The sequence below is a fragment of the Echiichthys vipera genome (genome assembly GCF_963691815.1).
Source record: "Echiichthys vipera genome assembly, chromosome: 2".
Classification (NCBI taxonomy): Eukaryota; Metazoa; Chordata; class Actinopteri; order Perciformes; family Trachinidae; genus Echiichthys; species Echiichthys vipera.
The window spans coordinates 35,743,163-35,769,552 of NC_139827.1; the positions used below are offsets into that span (position 1 = coordinate 35,743,163).

The following is a 26,390-nucleotide window of genomic DNA, read 5'->3' on the forward strand; positions in this document are numbered from 1 at the left end:
GGGGAAGTGCTGGTGAGGAGCAGGAGCATGGGGTGAAAAAACGGAAAAACAGGACGGAGAACAATCAGTGGTCCGTGAGGGGACACGTATCATCACCTGGTTTGCCATTGGTGTGCCGAATATTTACATTTGCTGCCCATCAAAACTTTTGGTCCATGATATTCTACGCCTTACGGATTCTTTAATTTTCAGTGTTGGGTCATCTGAAAGGTCACACACATACGATCTTGTGTTTTCATCTGGCCTCTCTGTCTCTAACCTTAACAAGGTTGAACTAGTGTCACTGACCATTTTATGACTTTTTTCTAAACCACAATACCTCTCCGCCTCTCACCCACTCTCAGCCCTAAAGTCACCCCCCCCCCCCCCCCGTTGGAATGTACCCCGGAGGTCGAGAGGGTCGTTTCTCTATGCTTACAAGTGGAAACTGTGACTGTTGTTTTTGCCAATGCAATTGAACAGCAGCTCAGAGTATTGGCCTTCTTTTAAACCCTGAATAGAGTCCAGTAGGGGACTCTGTAGTTCTGCTGGGAGACTTCAATACACATGGGCAACAATGGAAAAACCTGGAGAGGAATGATTGGGAGGAACTGCCTCCCTGATCTAAACCCTAGTGGTCTTTTGTTATTGGACTGCATTTAGCTATGCTAGTCATTGATTATCCATAATGAACACCATGTTCGACCATAAGCATGTTCATAAGTGTACGTGGTACCAGAGCATCATAGGCTGAAGGTCGATGATCGATTTTGTGATCTTGTTGTCTGATCTGAGGCCGTATGTATTGGACACTCGGGTGAAGAGAGGGATGGAGCTGTCAACTGATCCCTATCTTGTGGATCAAGGAGGGGGGAAAGACTCTGAACATATCTGGTTAGGTATGTCCGAACGGGTCGTGCGTGTGAACTAGGAATGTCTGAGGGAGGCCCCTGCCCGAGAGATTTTCAACTCACACCTCCGAGCTTTTCTGGCATCCCCTGTGGAGGTTGGGGGCATTGAACCGGAGTGGGCAATGTTCAAAGCTTCCATTGCTGAAGCTGCAGCGGTGAGCTGTGGCCTCAAGGTCTTAGGTGCCTCAAGGGGCGGTAACCCTCGAACACCGTGGTGGACACCGGTGGTCAGGGAAGCTGTCCGACTGAAGAAGGAGTCCTTCAGAGATATTTTATCCCGCCAGGCCCAGAGCAGCAGGTGTTCTGAGAACTCATGGGCAAGGACTTTCAGTCAGCACTAAGGTGCTTCTGGCAACCATCCAGCACCAGAGGAGGGGGAAATAAGGACTATCCAAGCTGTGTACAGTAAGAATGAGACGCTATTGACCTTAACTGAAGAGGTAATGGAGCACTTTAGTGACATGAAATCATTAAATCTTTTCTCATGATTATGAAATGAGGATATAGTAATTATGAGAAAAGATTTATTCTTGTAATCATGAGTTATTTCCTTTTTTTGTTTTTTTCTTTTGAATTATGAGATATGGTGTCTACTTTTTTTTAATGCTTATTTTTTGGCAGTTTTTCAAGTCTTTATGAAATAGAACAGACAGAAAACGGGGTAAGAAAGATATGCAGCAAAGGGCCGCAGGTCGGAGTCAAACCCATGGCTGCTGCCTCGAGGACCTTCAGCCTCTTTACATGGGGCGACTGCTCTAACCACTGAGCACCCAGCCGCCCTTACAATTTTCTTTTTGAATGTAATGCTCTTAGTAAACAGATTCTTCTGAGAAAAAACACCTGGAAACAATGCAGATGCAAATTGTTTCACAAAAAAATTGTATTTGAAACAGCTTAATGCAGATGTAGTCTTAGTTTCATTATATTATTTAGATAAATGAGACTGATACCTCTTACATTAAACTATCTTACTTGATTTAATTTTATTCTTACACAAATCATAGTAACCAGCTGTTAAATAATAACTTTTACAGTCATAACACTATTCAATCAAATAAGCTGCATAATCAGTCGTGTCTGAGGTGGATGACTGGCTGTAACAAAGAGGGCTAACTGAAAAAGACAGATAACTTTGGTTTGTTAAAGGTTTATATCTTGGCAAGCGCTGAAACCGCTGGACATTATCATTTTGATTATGATTCTTATTATTAATATAATTATTAAAATCAGATGGACAACATATTACTGTTATTTGGATGGCATTAAGATGTGGTGTGTAGGATTTGGACACCTGTAGTCCTAAATACAGACATGATTGAGCATCGTCAGTTTTTCATGTAGAATCCAGATGATGATGATCTGATGCAGTTCTGATATTAAGTCCTACAGCAGCCAGATGTCCTGAACCAGTTTCTGGTATGTTGCATTCAGACAGGATAAAGCACTGAATGGTTCCCCTCAGCAGAAGCATTGAGTCAGGTATATCAAGGCTCAAGCAGAAATGGGTTCATAGGTGTGGAAGTGGATTCCCTTGGAACATGTGATCTTCATCACAGCTCCATTCAGACTGGTGTCCATAATCAACCTCATCATGCCCTCTGCTATCAATGATGGCCTGGAGATAAACACAGAGGGGAAATGGAACTTAAGATAAGGACACACACACACACACACACACACACACACACACACACACACACACACACACACACACACACACACACACACACACAACACACACACACACACACACACACACACACACACACACACACACACACACACACACACACACACACGCAGACTATAATTAGTGATGTATTTCCTGTGCTATACATAAACAAACTTGCTATACTGCCCTTACTAAGATAGGCTGTGTGTGTGTGTGTGTGTGTGTGTTTGTGTGATTAGGAAGTCATCTAGCCTCAACTTCCTCTGACACTAAACGCTTCCCTCCTGCTGCTTGTCTTTGAGCTGCACAACCTGAACAGTTTGAGAAGGCTTCTCCAGAGCCATAGAATAAAGTTTGGTCCCATCAGTACAGAACGTTAAGCCTTCTGGTTGATGTGCGTTACTAACTGCAATGAAGCCCCATACAGGCACATATTTAATCCAACTTGGGCCAGTCCCACTTAGAACGGCTCCAAATAAACACTTGTCAGTGTTTCTGAAAGATAAAGTATCATAGGGCTGCCAAGTGGACTCTAAGAATGTAATCAGAACACTGACAGAAATATGTGAGAAAGAAGATGAGTGGATCGAGTGTTTTCAAGACCATACATTTTAACTTGAGTTGTTTGGTAAGATCCAAATGGCAAATCAGTTCACAAACAGAAAATCTCCACAACTGACATCCTAAGTAGAAAGAGTAATTTGTCAGCACATTAAGAGTGTTGAACATCCTCTGACTAAAACACACTGACTTTGTTGACCCCCTATTTTGCCATCTTATTATTCCTATTATTTGTATTCACATAACACATTTAACATTGAAAATCAATACAGAGGCACAGTGTTTTTACAAAACCAAAGCACGTGTGGTGAATGTGTGGCTTCTATACTGTTATTTCACACAGTGTATCCTACATATCATGTACCATGCTGGCACAACACTACATGTAAAATGTAAAAGTGATTAGTTTAGTTGTACGTTTATTTACATCAGGACAACGTAAAAAGCATTAATGTCAGAAAGGAGAGATATGCTTTGTACAGGATTTAGCTACTGACTACTCTCCATCTGTTGTCCCTGGACTGGTGAAAGGTTTTTCATATTTAAAAACAGAATGTAACTAGTTGATGAAAAGTCTTATTTTATGGTTTACTCTAGATTCAGTCACATTTAGCTTATTTGCTTTATTTTGTTTTTAGTATACTTTTGCACATCCTCGCTATTTACTTTCATATTTTTTTTGCATATCCCTGTTTCATAAATAATATCCATCTTGTCATAATATGTTTATTGCATTGAGCTAAATCAAGTGCTTTTGCTTTAATTTGGTGTTGGCAGGCATTTAAATAAACACACAAAAGACACTTCAAATATTATAATCTTCATTTGCAAAGCTTCTTGGCTACAAACAGAATTTGTCATTTGAAGAAATGGTCATTAAATCTTAATGACCATACAGTACACTCCAAGACCAATGGCAAATTGAATTATGTTTAATCAATACAAAGACTGGCACAATTGTAAATTATTTCATACTCCAACCCAATTTAATTGTCTGGTCTGGCTCAGGAGGCAAAGTGGGTTCGCTGTTTTAGTTTTTTTTTTTAGGAGTGGAGCCTCTTCCCAAACAATTTAACAAACGATCTTTGAACAAGTGGAGTTTTCTGAGAATTGTAAACACGCGACCATGTAGAGACAGAATTTACATGCTGTCGTGTAAATAAGATACATAACATAAGGCTGTTTAATTTGTTTACTATGAGGACAAAGTACAGAGCTGTTCTTTATGAAAGGGATCCTTAAATGAATTCTGTTGTGATCTGACGCTATTCAGAAAATACAATTAGAGAAAATTAACTTGACTTTCAAGGGGAATGGTGCAGGACGATGTGCACCCCCCAATGCACCATGCATGGGGGGCACACAGCGGAATACCTGATGAGCGGACGGCAGCATTGTATTAATGTGTATGTGAAAAGTAGAACCTTGAGTGGTCGAAACAAAGCAGCTATGTAAGTACGATTCCATTTACCATTACCAAAATATAAATCACTTTTTTATCAAAGTCGCAGTCAATATTTGTTTGATTATATTCACTGAAGCTGACACTCTGCTCCGATAGAACAACATAAATCATCAGGTTTTAGAAAAAAACGCGCCCCTACGTGCACTAGTGCCTGTCGTTTGTTTTGCAAAAATCCACAGCTCCAGTATCGTCCTGTCCACTCAGCACTCGATGGGAGAGAGCTGAGGAGCTCTGTGGTAGTGGGGGAGGGGCGTGAGAGTTGTAAACATTAAAAATTTGAATGAGTCCACTTGATCTGCCAGACTTGTTAACTGCAGCTTTAATATTTGTATTGATATTGTACTTTTTCTGTTCATTAATGCTCATTATAGGCAGGAAGCTAGTTTTCATTCCTGCACCAATAAACGTACGTGTGGGAAACTGAACTCAGTTGAAAGGAACTAACAAAGGAGAACATGAGGATGAACTTACTGTAAAACTCCAAACTTGTTCATACTGCGTTTGAATTCATCCTTGAACTTGACAAACTTGCCCATGTTGTCCTCATGTTCCACTGAGTGCAGCAGAGGAGTGTCGACGAAGGCCGGACACAGGACGTTGATACGAACACCATAGTCGCCCTGAGAGGATGCGTCCTGCAACAATATGTGGAATGAGCTGCTGAGCTTTGAGTTTCCTGGAGGACATCCCATTCTACAAAAACAGAAGAAAAATCTTGTACTGTGTGTGTGTGTGTGTGAGTGTGTGTGTGTGTGTGTGCACGTGTGTGTGTGTGTGTGTGTCTCTCTCTCTCTTACTGCCATAGCTCTAGTGAAGCCAATGACTCCATGTTTAGTAGCAGTGTAGACAGGCTGGTGAGGAGAATGCAGGAAGGCTGAATTACATAGAACAAGAGACAAGAGAACAAACATTTTAAGAACAATCAGTGACCTTGTTTTCATGAATGAGAAGAATTCAACTTGGTGTCATGTATACAGTGTTTTCACTATGAGCTTCTCTCAAATTACTGGGGGGGGGTTAAACATACAGACTACATGTTTACAAGGAAACAAAAACACAATATCATCCACCAGATCAAAGTCTAGCGGTCTGACACAGCTCATTTCTTATTTTGTCCAAAGGCCCTTTCAGACACAACGCAATAACAGCACCACAGCACCAATTTGTTGATAGGATGTTATGTTAAGTCTTATTTTTCAATGTAGGCTATTTCTCTGCTTTCAAATAACCATCTCCCTGTATATGTCAATGAAACTTTAAAAAAAACATAGTTTCATATCTGAAGGAATTGGACCCATATACTCAGCACTATGAAAAGGACACGAGGAAGTCAACAGATTCCAAAATCCCGAAAAGCCCACTTCATAAGCCAAATTGGCTAATCATCATCTGTCTGTGCTTGCCATAACCCGTCTACTGGGGCCTTATTCAGCTAGACAATAATCAAAAGCAGCTGATCATGCTCTAGAAACAGTTACATAAACAATTTGTGAAAAGCTGCATTAACAGCCGGAGGAAAAAGAGTGGGATTTGAGGTCAAGTTATACTATCCACTTTGGTGGTTGCTTTTACTTACTACACTGGATTACACACTGAAATATCTGGCCAAAGAGAATGACAAAGGCGACACAAGAAAAGCATTAATAATAAAGCAAAACTAAAGACCATCTTGCAATGGGATCACATTAGCTAAATCAGGCCAGTGGTGTAAAGTAATCATGTCCAAATAAAGCTTCATGAAGCATTAGTTGTATTTGATCTCCCCCTGAGGACAAAATCTCAACCAAACCCTGAACCATACTGATTTACTGTCTGACTGAAACCTGGCTGTGACATGAAGAATATGTTAGCCTAAATGAATCCACTCCTTCCAGTCATATTAATACTCATATTCCTCGAGGCAGTGGTCGAGGAGGAGGCGTTGCAGCTATTTATGACTCAGGCCTATTAATCAACCCTAAACCTAAACTAAACCAAATTCATTTGAAAGTCTTGTTCTTTGTCTCTAACATTCAACCTGGAAAACTGTTCAGCCAATTATACTTGTTATAGTGTACCGTGCTCCTGGTCCGTACTCTGAATTTATATCTGAATTCTCAGAGTTTCTGTCAAATTTAGTCCTTAAATCTGATAAAGTAATCATTGTAGGAGATTTTAATATTTATGTGGACATTGATAATAATAGTCTTAGTATTGCGGTTATCTCTCTAATAGATTCGATTGGTTTTAGTACATAAACCTACTCACTGTTTTAATCAAACCCTCGACCTTGTTTTGGCTTATGGTGTGGAAATCAATGACTTAATAGTCTTTCCACAGAATCCTATTTTATCAAACCATTATTTAATAACTTTTGAATTTATATTACAGGACTACTCACCTCTGGGCAAAAGTTTCTACACTAGATGTTTATCTGATAGTGCTGTAACTAGATTTAAGGAATCAATTCCATCTGCATTTAATTTAATGCCTTATCCTAATATTCAAGATTCCTGTACTAATGTTATTGATCAACTTTCTCTCTAAGATCCTCGAGAAATTAGTCCCCAATCAGCTGTCTTACTTTCTACATAATAATGAGTTATTGGAAGACTTGCAGTCAGGATTTAGAAGGAATCATAGCACTGAGACAGTACTGGTAAAAATTTGTCGTTGAGCAGGTCTCTGCTGCCGTGGTCCTGCGTGACGCTTCCTGCTGCTATTATCACTATTATTTATATATACTATCATTAGTTTTAGAAATTCTAATATTCATAGCCATAAATACATCATCAGTCATATTTCTCATTGTATCATAGCTGCTATTACCACTACTCATCGATGATCATATTTACCACCATAATTATTATCATTGTCATATTCTATGACAGTCTATGAAAGTCTATTCAGATATGGGCTGTTTTACAGTTGATAAAAGCGAAACACATTTTAACTTAACCAGTCCTCTATGGTCTGATTCTACATCCAAGAGTCTGATAATATCATTAAAAAAAACACAAGCACAAAGACAAAACAACACAAACATTCCATACCCTCAAAATATGCTTGACCATGTTTTGACAAGTCTGTTTGCCATAGGAATGGGACACACACACACACACACACACACACACACACACACACACACACACACACACACACACACACACACACACACAAACACACAAACACACACACACACAAGATAAGTGAAAAATTATCACTGTCTGTGACTGGAGACTGAACTGTTGGACTGTTCGACTGGTTGTCGAAGTGGTTAGGCAAGACACTGAACTCCAAATTGCTCACTGTGCTTTGCATGGGTGTGTTAATGTGGTATGAATGATTAGATTAGATGATGGGCCTCTGCATTCAATGGGTAATTGTGACAAGAAGGTCCATCATTTAGATGATGTGTCCAACTAGTCTTGACTACAAGAACCAAGACCATCCTCTGGAATCTTATGAAAACAAACACAAACCATGTCTCGATACTCAAAACTCCTGCAAATGTGGCGGAATAAGTTGATGAATACAGCTGAACCTACCAGAAAAATATGGAATGTGTAAAAAATGGACACAGCAAACCCTTTGAGGTCCGTTCTCTCAACTTAATCCAATCATCCTCGCCTACTGGAGTCGCCATCTTGTCAGACTTTGACTCCGCCTCATTTCCTCTCCCAAAAAAAGGGCATGTATGTGACGTTGGGGGGAGGGGCATACGTCCATCTGTCTGACGTTTACCTCCGAGGAGAAGTCAGGACCAGAGGCTAGCTGTCATTCAAGAGACCACGCCCCTAATTATTAACCTCCAATAAAATAAAAACTAGCCTGGTATAAAAAAAGTCACCCCTCTTAGTGTTGTCATGGAGATATGACCTAAACATAAAGACTAGAATGTTTTTTTGTCCCAGGCCTTAAACAGGTGTAATGATGCTGTGAAAACGGCCTGTTTAACATGGGGGTCAAAGAGAAACTGCTCTATTATGGTCTTGATATATACTGCACAAAGCTCACTTCATGTCATGTACTTTGTCATTACATTAACAATTATTTCATCTTACTGATGCTTTTATCTAAAAGCAAGTGCAACCATGTGGATACAACAACACAATTGTAAAACTTTGTTAGAAATGCTGATCAACTTCAAGTGCTACATTTAGAAACAAGACGAGATAAAAAAGAAAATGGTCATTTATTTATTTATCTATTTAAAAATAGATGAGCCAAGGTGCAGTCTGAACAGTGAACAGTGAACAGACTTTCTGCTGTCCTGGTGTCACGACTGGCAAACAAACATCATTTTAAGAGCGGTAGCCGTGCTCCCTTCATATTTGGGAGTAGCAATCCAATTGGCAGTAGCAGCGCGTAGTGAACGGGCTGGAATGTATGAATTGAACGAAATTGAACTGGATACTAAACTAATGTATTCCTTAAAAATCAATTACATAAAACAACTCTCCTCCCCTGCATCCATCATAAAACTAAACCACTATGTTCCTCCTCTTTATTCACAATCAACATCACCACCCAAGAATGTGAAAAAGAATAAAAGAAAACCAATAATTGCAATATTAACATTAGCATTAATGAACACTATGCTGTATTGAAGAAGACTAGAAACTAGAGATTGAGATCATAAACTCATTAGGAAAATGTTTACTGAGGTAATAAATCAAGTTAGGAGTAGGCTCATTTTCTCGTTGACTTCTATACAATCAGACTCCTTTTTGGAGCGTGTGAAGTCATACCATGCTGGACATGCAGGTTTAAAGCACTTCCAAATTTGCTTCACTTTTCAGGCCCAGAAGCTAAGCCCATTATTTTTTACAGGCTATGGGTCAAACAATAAAAGGCAGCTGTCTAGCTCGGAATATGCAGAAGGCTAGTTAACAAAAAGTTCTATTTAAGCAGCATTGGCTGAGCGTGTCAAAGTGTATCTTCCTGAGCTTTACTGACTGTTGATGTTGATATTGTTGTTGATGTTGTTTGTGTGACAGTGGATGAGGTAAGCTTCAAATGAATTGCCCTCTTTGGAGCCAATACAGCCATCCAGACCAACAGTGGTCTGTGGTGCTACATCTAAGGATGTTCTTAGGATATCAGAGATAAGAATGCTTTGACTACCATGGCTACAGACTGATGAGGGTTCGCCTTGATAATCTTTAAGATCACATTCAGGAGGAACAGCTTTCATACACAAACATGACAAAAACTAAGCTGAAATTTGACTGACTCAACACGGTGCCGGACTTGCCGACTGCAGCTTTAATTGTTGTTTTGTGTTTTTTTCACCAAGGCTTGGGGTCTTTGGTGTTGGAGATGCTGTAGAGATTATTATGTTAGGACCACTTCTCACATCAGTTCATCAGCTCATGTCATCAAGTTCTTGCAGGTATGAAAACGGGTCAGGAGGGAAAAAGGTGACAAGGGGGTGGGGGCGCAATATTCTCCCCCTAAAAGCATCAATCTGATGCATTTTGTAGTATGAATATATATAAGAGCAGGGCTATTCAATTAATTTAGAATTGAGGCCGGTTGACGAAAATAATCCAAAATAAGGGGCCAGAAAAATATTAGCGTCACATTAGTAGATATTGTAAAACAATGCAGCGACATAGGAGTACATATATTGTCTTTACTTTATCAATGTAAATAGTAGTCATGACCTCAAAGTGCAACAAGCTTGTCAAAAAACAATCCCTGTTAAATTAACATACCTGTGAACCAGAGGTACACTCAATTATTGGACTAAAGTTCAAGTTTGTGACACTTGTCCTTTACTTTACTACTTCTACTCCACTACAAATCAGTGGAAATATTCTACTTTTTACTGCACTACATTGATCTGATTACCAGACTTATAGTAAGCACATATGAAACATTAGTTTATTTATCAAAAACTGGACTGACAAAAATGAACAGAACATATTTTTTTACAGTTTAGTGGTAAAGTGTTATTAAAGTTAGCATGGTTTTACTGAAAATGCTTTATCAACTTACCCTCTTTACACCGACATGGCTGCAGAGTAAACACACAGGCATCCCAGTGACAGAAACAAAAACTTCTCTGTCCATTCTCTGGTGAACTGACGGTTTTCTGTGTCAACCTTTCTTTTTTTCAGAGTAGAAAGAGACATTGATGTGGTGATTTAACCACGGATTTAACCAGACTGAAACGATTGAGAACAACAACAGAGCGGAGCTTTGCGAGCTGCTGCCAAGAAGATTCAGAAACCCACGAAGAAGAGAGTAGGGGGAGTGTGCGGAGCGTGTGGAGCATTGCGCGTGGAGCAAGTCTCCCAGCACACCAGTATATGACGCGCTGAGATCAGAGAGGACAGCAGTCAACATCAGCCACCACGGCCATGAATAAGTTCAATTCAATTCAATTAAATTTTATTTACAGTGACAAATCATAACAAAAGTTATCTCAGGACACTTTACAGAGTAGTTAAAGACCACACTCTATGACTTATTTATGATTTACATAGACCCAACAATTCCCCCCTAGAGTACGGTGGCAACGAAAACCTTCCCTAAACAGACAGGAACGTGGGACAGAGCCAGCTCTGTGGAAGACAGACATCTGTCTTGACTTTCACACAGGCTTCTACTCAAAGGGCCAGGAAACATTCTATCGTTCATTAGCATGTTTATAGTTCACTGATAATCTATCTATATATATACCTCGATGTCCCGTCCATACCCCCCCCCCCCCCCCCCAAATAAAATATTTTCTATCAGATCTACATGATTCACGTAGGTCACCTAACCTATTTTGGTTTCAAAACGGCGTATTTCGCCAAAAGGTGAGTGATTTTCATGCCTGTTCTTTGGAGAACTCTATCTTCAGCCCTGCTTATTTCTTTCCGCAAATCACCTGAGCTAGCTTCGTTAGCTACAGTGTCAGCTTCCTCCTTCATCTTCAGGCACTAATGTTAGCATGGTTTTGTTATTTGGTGCATTTACTCATAGTTTCTAGTACTTTCGAAAAAAAAAATTCTGGTTTCTTTGTGATCTCTAGAGGCTTAAATAACTTTGTTCAGGTTGGGTAGAATAAGGATGTGTCTAAATGCAGCTTAGCTGGAAAAAGTGTGACCTCTCAGAAACCTGCCATCACCAGAAGTCCACAAGTTGGATTTTTTTATTATGAATTCATAATAAAGAAATATTGGCTTTAGCAGCTGAAATCTGTGAATGTAATTGTGTGTGTGTGTGTGTGGGTGTGTGTGTATGTGTTACCTGCCATGGATGATACATTGATAATGGTGCCCCCCTCCTTGCCGTACTCTTTACTCATGTGTTCCAGTGCCAGGTAGGTCCCTTTAATCACAGAGGTCTACAAATACAAGAGACAGCAGGCTCACAGTTATACTCTTCACAACAAACAAGTGTAGCACACATACAGCAAGTCAAACTGAAAGGAAAGAATATGTGACCCTATACTCCTAAGTAAAGTTGTGTTTTTCATTGAGGACATCCGTTCTGTCAGCTCTCTATAAGCCTACATGTGGAAATACTGTATAGTGACATAATATGTATGCTTTCTATGCAATACCATTAACTACCTGCTGTATCAAAATGAATTGCACATGCATATTTTCTTCTAATACCTGCAAATATATTTCTGCATGATTTTTTCAGGCACCTTCACACACTCACAATACTGACAAGAAAGCAAAGAATTAAGTACAAAGATCAGACCAAGCACAAGCCTTGTGGTATGCTGCAAAAGATGGCTTGAGCCAACCAAGTTTTTCCTATACAACTAGATTTGTATCCAGGGGCGCCACCAGGGATTTTGGGCCCCATGAAAAGATGTCACACTGGGCCCCCCAACCAGGCAATACTTTAATAATCCCAGGGGGAAATTGTTTTTGTTTAAAACTCCAGCTATACAAACAACATATTTAACAACAACAGAAATATAAAACAATATATATTCATAACTATACAGTATATATATATATATAAAATATCAAAATTACAATGGTAATGTGTATACAGATCAAAAATACTGTAATAACGTGCAAACTACCGTACAAATGTGCAAAGAACAGATTTGAAAAGAACAGTTTATGATTGAGTCAGTATTACAGAGAGGAGGTGATAGACTCTCCAAGGGATGTGTTGTATAGTTTAATGACCACAGGCAGGAAAGATTTCCTGTGGCGCTCTGTGGAGTATCTGGGTGCAAGGTGTCTTCTGCTGAAGGTGGACTGCAGCCTCCTCAGGAAGAAAGAGTCGACTTTGGCCCTTTTTGTAGACAGCCTCTGCGTTTCTAGTCCAGTTCAACTTATTATTGAAGTTCACGCCCAGGTACTTAAACTCCTCTACAGTGTACACAGGGACCCACTGGATTGAGACAGGGATCACAGGTGTGCAGATGATTGAGCTCCCCCAAGTGAAAAAGTTGCCCACAACAGTCCTGTATTCACTTTCATCCCCTTTTCCAATACAGCCAACTATTGCTGAGTCATCAGAAAACTTCTGAAGGTGGCAGGACTCAGTGCAACAGTTAAAGTCTGAGGTGAAGAGGGTGAAGAGAAAGGGAGAGAGGACAGTATCCATGGTCTTTATGATGTGGGGCGTCAGGGCCACCGGTCTGTAGTCCTGAGGGCCACTGGGATGTGGCGTCTTTGGCACAGGCACGTGGAGGGTCCCCACACACCCGGGGGGAACAGGCTTTAAGCACCCTGGGAAATACGCCATCGGGGCCTGCAGCTTTGCCAGAGTGGAGTCTTGTCAACTGTCTTCTCACCAGGTCAGACATGAAGGACACTGCAGAGGTGTCCGTTGGGGGAGGGCTGAGGTTGTCAGGTTGTGGAGGACATGATTTAGAGCAGCGGGGAGTTGTGGAATATGTAGGTTTGAAGTGAGGTTGTGAGGGGAAGCTAAGGCCCTAATCTGACCCTTTAAAAAAAAAAAAAAAAAAAGGAACATTATAAATATGTTCATGTTTGTGGATTATACTGTAGATAATATGTCTGTGTCATTAATATTATGGTTTTGCTTTATTTTGTGTCATTTCAGTCGATTACCTGGCGAACGGCCCAGTTACTGTTCAGGTGCTAGTTAGCATAGCATGTCTGTATGAAGGAATGCTCATGCAAAATAAACAAGTGGAAGACAGTAATCGGATGTTCGAGCTTGACTTTGACACTGTTTGATCGGTTTAAAACACCCTTTACGGTGGGAGCTATTAAATTATTGTAGTTAGTTTAATAAAACCGTACGTCTGATAAATTACATCTTTCTTTTATGCATGTGGTATTGAAAACATAGCCTATACACTGTACATATTGAACACTTTCTAAATAAGAACAAGTAATGCAGCCAGGGCAGAGTTAACAGGTCCTCATTTTTACTTCCTCTCATCAGTAAAAACTACTGTATATAGCCTTCACATAAATGAAACAAAACAGCCACAGCCCATACATGACAGTTCAAATCAAGTAGTTGCTATAAAAGTGTGTTGAACATCACTGTGTATTTATCAACCACAACATCTGAAATAAAGAATATTTAAATTCTATAAATGTATTTGGCGACTTAAATAAATTCTCCTGTGGCCCGTATATGGGTATGCAGTGAATGACTGTGCAAGGGGACAAATAGTGCCGCTGCTCTCCTTGACTTGACTATTCAATTTCCTTGCGGGAGTCATCCCTAAGGGATCCATAAAGAAAAGTCCAAGTCTGACATCCACAAGAGAGAACTCTTCTCAGTAACAAGGGCAGGTTGTGCTGTCTGTGTTATCTTGCTCATGTATGACTTAGGAACATAGTGCTATGGACAACTGGTGTTGTATAGTCAAGTTCTGTGGAATAAAGCAAGTGTGGAAATCTGTGTTCTTTGTCTGTTGACTTTCTGAGGCTTTCCTGGAGCTCCAGCTGACTGCTGGCTCCCTCCACCTTCACCAGCAGCTTTACAAGAATCAGAATGATAAGGACTAAACTATGCATGATATAATCAAGAGAGCGTGCACAAGGAAAAAAGATGAAACTTAAGATAGTGCCCAGCTGATAATGTCTTTTGATGATGACCGATTGCTTCCTCTACAAGCAATCAAAGCAAAAAAACTTAGCTAAAACAAACAAACACAGACAGACAGATAAGATGATAACATTTAAATGGTGGAGCCAGCACCAGTGAAAAACATAAAAAACATTACAATTTTTGTCTTAGTTTGTCAATACAGATACTGTATGTATCCCATCTTAATTAGGGGGCTGGGGGCAGCGCGATGCAAGCAGCAGCGTGGCTCCCAGTACCGGCAGTGCTGGGAAGCCTTTGGTTTTTTATTTTTATGCATATTGCTGCAACCTACACGTACAAGTTATGGAGATGAAACTTCACCCGGCAGGTGGCGCTATAATCATGTTGAACACGTTTTTGCCTGTAACTCCCACATCGTACCTGGCACTTTCAAAATTCTTACATTAAGGAGTTCCCTAAACCTATGAATCTTGGGATATAGGCCACGCCCATTTCTGCCTAGACTTTTTCGAAGGATCGCGATATTTGCAAAAGCTACTTTTCAAATTCCTCCTAGGCCGGGTGACAGATCAAGGTGAAACTTAGTACACGTAATGTTTCGAAGGTCCTGATCAAAAGTTATAAAAAGAATTTTGATACATTTGCAGAATTTGCAGCTTCTTCTCATGGTGGCTTCTAGTTACAACCCCCCCTTACACACAAACATGGCACCAATGTTTTAATGTAGAGAGAGTGAGAGGCCAGGGAGGGATCAGGTCTTACTGGTGCATTGAGGCACCTGCATGAGGATCTGGAGGTATCCAGCTGTTAAGTCGTGACGTAACACCCTTTCAAAATTTGCTTTCTGGGTCCAAGCCGTTCCAAGCCTTGTATTTCTACAACGCCGCAGTCCCGTGTTCCCTGTTTTTTGAACAGATGAGTTTTTAAAAAACAACGCAATTGTCCTTTGATCTCTTTCTTATCGATGAAAAAGATGTCTAACACCGGCTTACACTGATGACTGTACTCAGGGCAGCTGTAAGGGAAACACAACAGAAACCACAGTAGGGTAACACCAGCTCACACTGATGACTGTACCCAGGGCAGCTGTTAGAGAAACACAACAGAAACCACAGTAGGGTAACACCAGCTCACACTGATGACTGTACCCGGGGCAGCTGTTAGAGAAACACAACAGAAACCACAGTAGGGTAAAACTGGCTCACACTGATGACGGTACCCGGGGCAGCTGCGAGCTTCTGAGGCTGCTCTCAGGTTCGGTGCTCGACTCATAAGCGCGGACCGGAGAAGGAGATCTGCCCCAGTCCGGAGCAGTTAGATCAGGGATGTCAAAGTCAAACACATCAGAGGGCCAAAAAAACAAATTTGCTACAAGCCGAGGGCCGGACTGGTTCAATGTTTATTAAAACATATTAAAATGATGCATATAACCTATTGAACCAAGACCAAACACAGTGTACCGTATTTTATTTAACGATTAAATGAATAATCCAATATTTTTGGGTCTGTCAGTAATTTCAAGGAAAACATTTTTCAACAGACTCACAGACAAAAACAAACGTGTCCTGTACATTAAATGAAGAAAGCAATATTTTATTATGACTTAAGTTATTTTAAGGAAAACATTTTCAACAGGCAAACAGCAAAAATGAAAATGTCCTTCAAAAATAAAACATGTTCCTTAATATCAAGATAATTGCATGAATGAAATTGCATGCATTGTAAACTGAAAATGCAATATTGTGCTGCTCCTACAACTTACTGCTTTCAAATAGTAAAATGAGAAAATACAAAAATAAATAAAATCAGTTGTATTCTTTCTCATGACTCTTATCTGAGTCCATTAACTGAAAAATAAATATAAATAAATAAAATACAATAAAATAAATTTCAAAAATCTATGGCACACAGACAAAACAATACTTCCTTCAAAGAAAAAAAAAGAAACGTCTTGTAGAAACAACTGTAAAAATGTAACTGAATGCTCTGTGATGAACTGTGATGCTCACTTGTCTGTTGTCTGATACTTGGTGGTGTCCCATCTTTTGTACAAGTTCATCAATGTTCGGGGTCAGGCTCTGAGCTGAGGAAATCCTCAGGATTGAGTCAAGGTGTTTATCACTAAGACGGCTCCTGTGTGATGTTTTGTTTAGCTTCATCAAAGAGAACATCTGTTCACACAGGTATGTGCTGCCAAACATGGAGAGCGTCTGAGCAGCTTGGATGCGCAGCTGAGGCAATGTGTCGGGGATGAAACGTGCAAACTCAGCAGCACCCACTCTCTCGTATTTTTCCCTCAGTGTGTCGTTGCACTAGAGCTCAATCAACTCCATTTGGAGGTTTGGTGGTGCGCTTTCTACGTCAACTCCAAAAGGATTAGCGAGCAGTTGAAACCTGCTTTTTTGAGCGTCAAAATCAGCAAATCGGCGTCGGAAGCCGGCGGCAAGCATGTTGAGTTTATCAGCAAACTGTGCACACGGGAACGCAGCGGTAGAGAGCTTGTCTTTCATGGTCTGGCAGCTGGGAAAGTGGCTCAAGTTTTCTTTCCGCATCTGCGTCTCCCAAAGCATCAGCTTGGTTAAAAAGGCCTTCACTGTACTGTACAGATCGGAGATGACACGCCCCCGTCCCTGCAGCTGCAGGTTCATCACAATCAGATGGCTGGTGATGTCGCACAGAAACGCCATTTCACACGTAAATGTTTCATCTCGGAGCTCTGTTTGTCTTTCGCTTTGCTTTCCAGGAACAGACAGATCTCCTCACGCAGCTCGAAACATCTTTGCAGCCCTTTTCCCTGGCTTAGCCATCGCACAGCTGTGTGATAGGGCAAGTCACCATCCTCTGTGTCTAACTCGCTCAGAAATGCCTTCAACTGGCGGCGATTTAAACCTTTGGCCCTAATGAAATTAACTGCACGCGTTATGATGGTTAAAACATGTTCCATTTTTAATGCTTTGCCACACAACGACTCCTGGTGTATTACGCAGTGATACGCTGTCAGCTCACCTGAGGCGTTTACGTCCCGCATCCTCTCACGTATTCTTGCCACCAATCCACTCCTGTGTCCACACATCACGGGTGCTCCGTCTGTTGTCAATCCCACGAGTTTTCTCCAAGGCAGCCCCATATCATCAACACATCTGGATGCCTCTTCATACAGATCTTGTCCTGTAGTTGTGCCATGCATAGGACGTAATGCCAAACATTCTTCTGTTATGCCCAGGCTGGAGTCCACTCCACGGATGAAAATTGACAGCTGGGCAATGTCAGTTGTGTCGGTGCTCTCATCCACAGCAGGGGAATATGCAATGAAATCTTTTCCCTTTTCCACAAGCTGCTTTTTAAGATTGGTGGAAAGCTGGTCTACACGTTCAGCAATGGTGTTCCTGCTCAGGCTCACGTTTGAAAATAGCTGCTTTTTGTCTGGGCACACCGTGTCACAAACTTTAAGCATACAGGTTTTTACAAACTCTCCCTCTGTAAATGGCCGGGCTGATTTTGCAACTTCTTCTGCCACAGTAAAGCTTGCCTTGACAGCAGCCTGGCTTTGTGAATTGGCTTTTGTGAACAGAGCCTGTCGGGACTTAAGACCTCTTTTAATTCTTCCACCTTCTGTATCCTTTGTTCTGTGTCCATATTCTTATCTATGTCTTTGTGTTTCTTAGACGTTTCATGGTGCCTTCTTAGATTATATTCTTTCATTACAGCCACACTTTCTCCACACAGAAGACACACAGCTTTGCCTTTTACTTCTTCTAACATGTGCTCTGCCTCCCACCTAGCTTGAAACACCCTGTGCTCATCGTCCACCTTCCCTTTAGCCATTATTGGGGAGACGGGGTGCTGGATGTCTGCCCTGAATGCTGATGAATAATGAAGCCGAGGTGGCCTACTTGCGGCACTGCAGTGAGTTCGCGGGCTACCGTTGCATTGTGGGTAATGTAGTTTTGGTGCGTGAAAAACACCAGCAGGCGGCTGTGGCGTGCGGGCCGGATCTAATACTAATCAAATATCATCCCGGGGGCCAAGATAATTCATTGGCGGGCCGGAACTGGCCTTGACTTTGACACCCATGAGTTAGACACTACGTGGGTCGCCTGCCATTTAAGAGTGTTGTGTGTTTTCCTCCTCTGCCGACAAGGCCCCCCCCTGTAGAGTGTCAGAGGCAACACAGACAGTGGTCTGGTCCCGACTATAAGTTGCTGAGAGGAGGTCTCTGACTGTTGTTTGTGCTTATGTTCTGAACAGCAGCTCAGAGTACCTGGCCATCTTGGAGTCTCTGATAGCCTTTTTGGACTGACAGGGAACAGGCTCCGTTTCGGTTCGCACTCCAGAGTTTGAACCAGCCGGAGCATTTCCGTCAAAAATAACTGAGTTCAGAACCTGGAAAGTTCGTTCAGAACTGGAACTTGAAAATAGCTGTTTTTTTCAGTGTGAACCAGTTCCACCGTGATAACATCAGTGTGTGTGCCAATCAAAAGATAGAGCAACGCAGCCTTCTTCTCCGGGGGCGTGACCAATAAAGGACATGAACATGTGAAAGGAGAAGTGTTGATTAAAGAGAACGATCAGAGCAATAAAGTTTATTAGATATGTGTGAAGATATCAGTGAATGTACAGCAGCTACAGTTTTCAGTTTGAGAAATAAAAAAACGCCAGTGGAGGAATCCTGTGTGTGGTTTCTGCTGCAGAGTGAAGTGGATTTCTGACCGGGAACAGCTGACACTGAGCTACTGAAATATATTTTATTGCGTTTCATCATAATGGAATGCTCTGAATGAATTCAAGTTTGTTTTAGGTTTATTTCACACTAGACCACTTCAATCAGAAAAAAACAAACTACAGACACCAACATACGAACACAGCAACAACACAGCTAGAAAAGAACAACACAGGAGGGCTGTTGCACGAAGGCAGAATTAAGACATCCGGGATGAATGATCCATGATCAGGCACCTTTGGCTTACACTTTTACCTTGGGATGAGATAAAGTCCGTTCTAGTATCTTATCAAAGTGAGGTAATCAGAGGTAATGGAAGCACGGATATGTTACAGAGGCCAAACTAGATTAATTTATGAATACAGACTGAGACATAAAAAAACGATTATAGCCTACAAAAGGTGACTGGTTGATTAGGCATGAAAAAAGGCCATGGATTGATTTAGTATAGAAGGGAATTGAACCCCCACTCCCCTGGTTTAAAGTCATGTATTTTGGGAGGCAGTCACCAACCCAACCTTTCTCTTCACATGGCAGCCCCTTGTCTTATATTACGTCAAATGCTTTCACTATTGGGAATACACAAAATAAATATGTTGAATACACACAAATAACTGCGTATTACTTTTCATTTTTATTAGGGCTGGGATGTTAACGCATTAATTACTATTAAATAATAACAGAAAAAATAACGTGACAAAAAAACTAACGCAATTAATCGCTATTCATTTTTGCACTCAGTGCGGAACGTTGCTCTTTGCATTAGTTCCCGCCCGGCCCGTAATACTGACACACAGGACGCAACACGAGAGAAATGAAACAGATGAAAAGAGAGATAATGAGCTGTTGGTGGGATCAATGGGCGACATTTGAGTTCTAAAGTTCAGTTCAGACCAAAGATTCGCAACCAGTTGAAACTTGCAACATGCAGGTCTTCAATGTTCTGAAACCTGCCCGTTCAGACCAATGAGACAAGACGGTGTATAGTCTCCATAGCAACGCCTCTCTGTACTTCCGTTCTGACCTCCGACTTTTCAGGCTTTTTTTCGTAGCTGGATATAATTTGAAGCATTATATAATATAAATGAGGACAGAGACAGTGAGATACTCGCTACAGCTGCATTTCTATAGAGATTAAACAGAGAAAATACCATTTTATTTCCATGATTCACTGCTTTGTTCTAGATTATTCTTTATTCATTGTATTAATATTCTCTCTCTCTCTCTCTCTCTCTCTCTCTCTCTCTGTCTGTCTCTCTCAACGTGTATTACATTCTAAACCAGCTGCCTGCATTTTCGTTCCAGACTGAAACGATTGAGAACAACAACAGAGCAGAGCTTAGTGAGATGTTGCCAAGAGGATTCAGAAACCCATGAAGAACAGCGCAGCAGGAGCGTGCATAGCGCCTACAGGGAGCGCATGGAGCAAGTCTCCCAGCGTGCCAGGATTTAATGCACTGAGACGGTAGCGCTGAGATGGATACGAGAAAGGACAGCGGTCATGAATTACTTTTTTACACAGGATTCTACTCAAAGGGCCAGCAAATATTCCCTTGCTGGCCGGATCCGGCCCGGGGGTGCCAATTGAATAGTCCTGATGTAGACCGTATGGCCTCAGACAGGGACACTCTTCATGAGGTAAAGTATTAAATCGATGTAGACCGTACAGCCTCAGACAGGGGCAGTCTTCATGAGGTAAAGGTTTGAATCAATGTGGACCATATGGCCTCAGACAGGGTCACTCTTCATGAGACAAAGGTTTAAATCGATGTAGACCGTACGGCCTCAGACAGGGGCACTCTTCATGAGCTAAAGGTTTGAATAGTACACATTCAGTTTCCCACTGCTGTTGGAGCAGCAGATAATTGCACAGGTTCTTTCCTACTTCCTAGACATCATCAAAAGTAATGCTGCATAAAAGTACATTAGAAGTAGAAAAGGTACACTTATAATGACATTCAAGCGTGCACATACTGGAGAGAGATGCCACTGTGTGCGGCACCGCTAGATGGTGAAACACACAAACTGCTCACCGTATCCGTCTATAGGAGTGTGAATGCTATCACAATCTATAACAAATGGATTGATTAAAAAAAACCTTTTCAGTGTTTGTAAGAAAATTTCACAGTGGTTTCCTCCAGGTGCTCCATATCCTCCTTATACCAAAGAAATGTTTGTTACAATAAGTAAAACTACATTGAATTAGTTTGGAATGAACATTCCATATGGAGTTCCACAAGGCTCAATTATGCGACCACTACTTAATATTAGTTTTCCTTGATATGTGGATGATGCCCAACTCTGTTTATCCTTATAACTTGAACCATCTTGGCTGTCTTTAAAATGCATCTCTTGCCACTGTACATAGACATATTTTCCTCCAACTCAGCTGTGCAAAATAAAGGGTATTTCCCAACAGAAAAACTGCTCACAATGACTGTAACTTTACTATTTCAGCAATATAGTTTCAGTTATCAATTACCCTGATCTACCTTTGCAGTAAGGAATTCCAGCAACACAGCATTTTGACATATAAAGAAAAATGGTAAAATGGCTTCTTTGTTTCTGATAAGATTAAGTTTTTTACGTCATTATTACATTTGTTTGCACAATTGGCAGCCAGCCGTATGCTGTTAGATAAACATGTCCACTCCCTTAGGGGGGCGTGGTCTTAGGTGTGGCTGAGAGCCTCATACAAGGTAGATACTGGTACATGTATGAACAGTAGTCCGACATACATGAATGCAATACCCAAGTCGAGGACCTAAGGATAGAGGTTGTTTGCACAAATTTGTGTAATTTATAATTTGGGGCAATATTAAAACTGACTTGACCTGACGGAAAGTCTTTTCATCTTACCAGGTTGACTTGTATGGTCTTCTCCCAGTTCTTTTCATTGTTGATGCCGGCGTTGTTGATAACAATGTCCAGGCGACCAAACTGGTCCACCGTGCTCTGGAATGCATCTATTCCACAGAAACAGAAAGCCATCAGTAAATTTTAAGACACAGACACAGAATAAGAGCATTTTATAAACCATGGCTTTCAGTTCTCTCCTTCATTACTCTAAATGAGAGTTTAAATGCTACTTTCCCAATTTCTACATTTGTCAAGACTGTATGATAAACATAGTGTAAAGAGGGGCACTGGGAGAAGCAGAGTTGGCACTTATTGTATGACATGCCAGAGACTGAGCCTCATTACCATAATGAGAGCACACTGTTTATTCATGTAAATGTGTCATTAACTTAATTACAGTGTAGTCTGGTCCACTGAGCCACTCCTTTATCCACAGATGATACTCCAAACACACCACACTGACATTATGTTCAGGTTGATGTAGAAAAGGTGAATGTCTGCAGAACCCAACCACTGACATAATAAGGAAACATCACTGGATCACACACTTTACCAAACATATAAACCTGTACACTTGTTTTTTTGTTGTTGTCATCTTTAGTAAGGGTGGTTGTCAATAGCATTTACAACATGATCTCTTTGTCTGTGTGTTTTTATGTTTCTAAGAATGTTAGAGGATTAAATACACCAATTACACCATACACCTTTAAGGAGGAGAAAAAACCTCCTTGTGTATGTTGCCAAGCTGACTTCAGACATGTTGTTTTAATATCCAAAGAAATATGAAACAGACAATGTGAATAAGGGGATACATTGTGCTCTTACACATGAGCCACCAGCAGTTTATTTCCCAATGTGAGCAGACACACACTGTTGGACAAAAAGCTGAAGGGAAAAACCTGAGGTGGTAAAACCGGCATGTGTCATCACCTGTCGCATTCCACACTTTGACACCCCACAATTAGAAATAAACAAACCTGCTGTGACACACACACACACACACACACACACACACACACACACACACACACACACACACACACACACACACACACACACACACACACACACACACACACACACACACACACACACACACATCGGCTCTGTGCAGGTTACACTGTGTCCACATCAACAGCAGTACTATCACACAGTCAGAGGCAACACCAAGCAGCATTCCACAGCCGTTAGCCTGCAGGGATTTACTTTTTCACTGGCAGACAATGAAACCTTGTTCCTCTCTCTCGCTCTCTCACTCACTCTAAGACACTTATTCACTTACACACACTTTAATTCTCTGCTACCCAGACACGCCCACACACACACACACACACACACACACACACACACACACACACACACACACACACACACACACACACACACACACACACACACACACACACACACACACACACACACACACACACACACACACACACACACACACACACACACACAAGCACAGCAGCACTGACACGTTCAGAAAAGGAGAAGGTAAGTGAAGAGCAGCAGTAAAGAGCAGTATTCTGACCACAGTAAGTACAAAGCAAGACCTGACAAACTTGGTCTTAGCTAGACTCAGTACACCTGAGTGAACAGTTTGTCACAGATATTCTGTTGGACTGAGTAGGAACACATTTTTAACACTGAGCAAAGATAGTCCTTGGCTTTCAGGCTGTTTTTATAAAAGTCGCTTCCTCATTCATCACAAGTCAAATGAGTAGGAAAAGTACAACCCTCTCGTGATCAGTCCTTTTCTGCAGGCTGCATAAGTCGCAGTTATATTATGTAATGGCCTGGATGACTGAATGTGTTTGTGTATGCTTATCTCTAAAGGTTTCATATTGTGTCACTCAACAAGGGGTAAGTGATGTAAGGGCATGGTTGTCAGGTGTCTGACAGTCAGACAGTATTACCTCTCAGTGCGTCTCCATTGGACACATCACATGGAAAAAAGTTACAGTTGCCCTCTCCAAACTCGGCGTCCAGCTGTGCCTTGCTCTCCTCACCACATGTCTTGTTCAGGTCAACCATGGCCACCTGAAGAACCAAACTCTGTTTGTGAGTTGGACTATTTAAATTCACACACAAACAGCAGAGGGGGACGAAGTTAGGCTCTACAGTTTCTGCATTTCTGCATTGCCTAGCCCTAAATAAAAGGAGATCATAGTTTGGTTACAGTGTACTGCTTAGGTCTGCGTTAGAATTGTGACTGTGAGCAGCTAAGTCAGTACAGCACTGCTCAGAATAATGGCAAGTTAATCTTAGTTGTGTACCACAATCATCCCAGTATCACAGGGTGTGAAGGAAGTTCTCAGGAACTAAATAACTCTTTCACAAGCCTTTTTGCTTTCCTTTTTTTGCCTTTAAAATTCAAGTTCCCTCGATTGTCTAATTACTGCTTTTAAATAAAACAATGCCACTTGTCTTATCTCAACACATTATTAAAACACAGTGTGTGTATGTATACTATACGATTTAAATGATACTTCTTAGGCTCATCAACTAAGACAAGTTAACACTGGCCCTGTTTCAACATATGTACTGACCTTAAACGCATTTGAATACAACAGTGCACTGACAATAAAGGGTTACTATACAAATATGATAAGGCAGTGCATATAAAATGTTTCCCTACATTTACATGAAATTAAAATCTTCCCATTAAAATAGTGAGGACTTAAAGCTGTGCTAGTGTAAAGTCAGTCCATTGTAGCTGAATCAACAAAACCACAGCACACATGCAGACAGTCCAGCTTGTGTTTGAGCAGTGGAGATAATATCAGTCACGTCAGCTGTACAAGAGTTTGATCTGTTAATGCATAGCTGGGTCAGGGAACATATGGCTCCAAAACAAGGGAGCAAAAGCAGTGAGGATATTTGAAAAATGATCAAGTAACTGTCGAAGCAGTAAAGCACGTGTCTGTTAAGTTAAAGCCGTTAAATGAAGGCAGGCTGAGCAGTACTGACCTTGGCTGAGCTCTGCAGTAGTGACTGGACCACGGCTCTCCCGATACCCTGAGCACCCCCGGTCACTAGAGCCACCTTCCCATTCAGAGACATGATACCAGCACAGCAGCAAAAACCCCTTAGACTTCTACTTCCTCCTGTCTCTCACACTTTATCTTCCCCTGTGTTTTCTTTTTCTTCTTTTCCCTTTCTCCCTCTTCTTTTTACGACTGACTGAATCTTCTTCTGTCCTTCTCTGAGTCCATACACCTATCTGCTTTCTCTGTAACAGGCTTTCTCACCCTTGTGTGTGTTTTCCCTTTTAGCTGGGTTGTTTTCCCTCCCTTCTTCCCTTCTTCCCTTCCTCCCCCTCTCTCTCTCTCTCTCTCTCTGTCTCTGCTTATCAGTCTATACAAACACTGCACTGTGTGTCAGAAAGAGAGAGAGAGAGTCAAAGGCTAAATAAACTCCGCAGGATAATAATTACAGGTTTTATCCAGCTTGTTGTACCTGCCCTCCTGCCTCCTCCTACTTTCTTTACACCTCCTCCTCCTTTATTTACACTCTTTCACTCCCATTCTTTTCCTGTTTCATCCACACCTGGCTCTTCACACGTCACTGTTTGCACATTAATCCATTTCTTGACATGGAAAAACAAAAAACGTGGACAAAGAAGCTGTCAATCTTACATTCTTCTCGTAGCTTATTGCTTATTGTGTGTCTTCTGTGTAGTTGCTACTACACAACAGGCAACAATGTTCATGATACATTACACCAAGGTTCAGGTCTCTGCGTGTTGACTTTCACATTGGGCTGAAATGATTGGAATACCAGTGTGATGCTTTAAGTAAAGCACAATGACCTGCATTGACTTCCAATAATGACACTAAATACATTGCAAAGAACAAAGTTTTTGTGTATAAATAAATGCCACTGTTTATACTTAGCAGAAAAATAAGATTCAGATCCAGGAACACCTACACCTCCCTCCCCCTCTTTCCTTTACACCCTTCCTTCCCTCTTCCTCCTTATCTTACATCCGTTGTTAATGGGTTTTAATGTTTGCATGTATGTTGTTTGATACACAGTATTGTAAGCTGTATGTTTTTGTATGTTTTTTAAAACAATGTGTGGTGAGCTGCTGTTGTATGTTTGATGTGTTTTAATAATTTTGTGTACTACTGAATGAAGATTTAATAACAATAATAATAATAATAATAAAAACCCTTTCTCCATTCTTCAACAGGAATCTGGAGATGTCGCCCTTCAGGTTTCTAGGATCCCCCAGGA

At 41.1% G+C, this 26,390-nt stretch overlaps 1 protein-coding gene across 4 annotated transcripts; it reads right to left on the reverse strand.

The window, feature by feature from the left end:
* Positions 1-1,481: 1,481 nt before the first annotated feature.
* hpgd (15-hydroxyprostaglandin dehydrogenase) lies at positions 1,482-25,542 on the reverse strand. Of its 4 annotated transcripts, none has more exons than XM_083929062.1 (7): positions 25,122-25,541; positions 24,068-24,191; positions 22,149-22,255; positions 11,813-11,909; positions 5,386-5,462; positions 5,060-5,223; positions 1,482-2,505 (listed from the first exon to the last, which is right to left on the reverse strand). In XM_083929062.1, exons 1-7 carry the CDS (start codon positions 25,212-25,214, stop codon positions 2,382-2,384), a joined length of 786 nt encoding a protein of 261 aa, XP_083785188.1. In that variant the 5' UTR covers positions 25,215-25,541; the 3' UTR covers positions 1,482-2,381. The 4 variants fall into 4 exon arrangements, 2 of the variants coding, with proteins under 2 accessions (XP_083785188.1, XP_083785189.1); XR_014593528.1 differs by having other exon boundaries at positions 2,369-2,505; positions 5,060-5,281; XR_014593529.1 differs by having other exon boundaries at positions 2,405-2,534; positions 5,060-5,281; positions 25,122-25,542.
* Between the last annotated feature and the right edge of the window lie 848 nt (positions 25,543-26,390).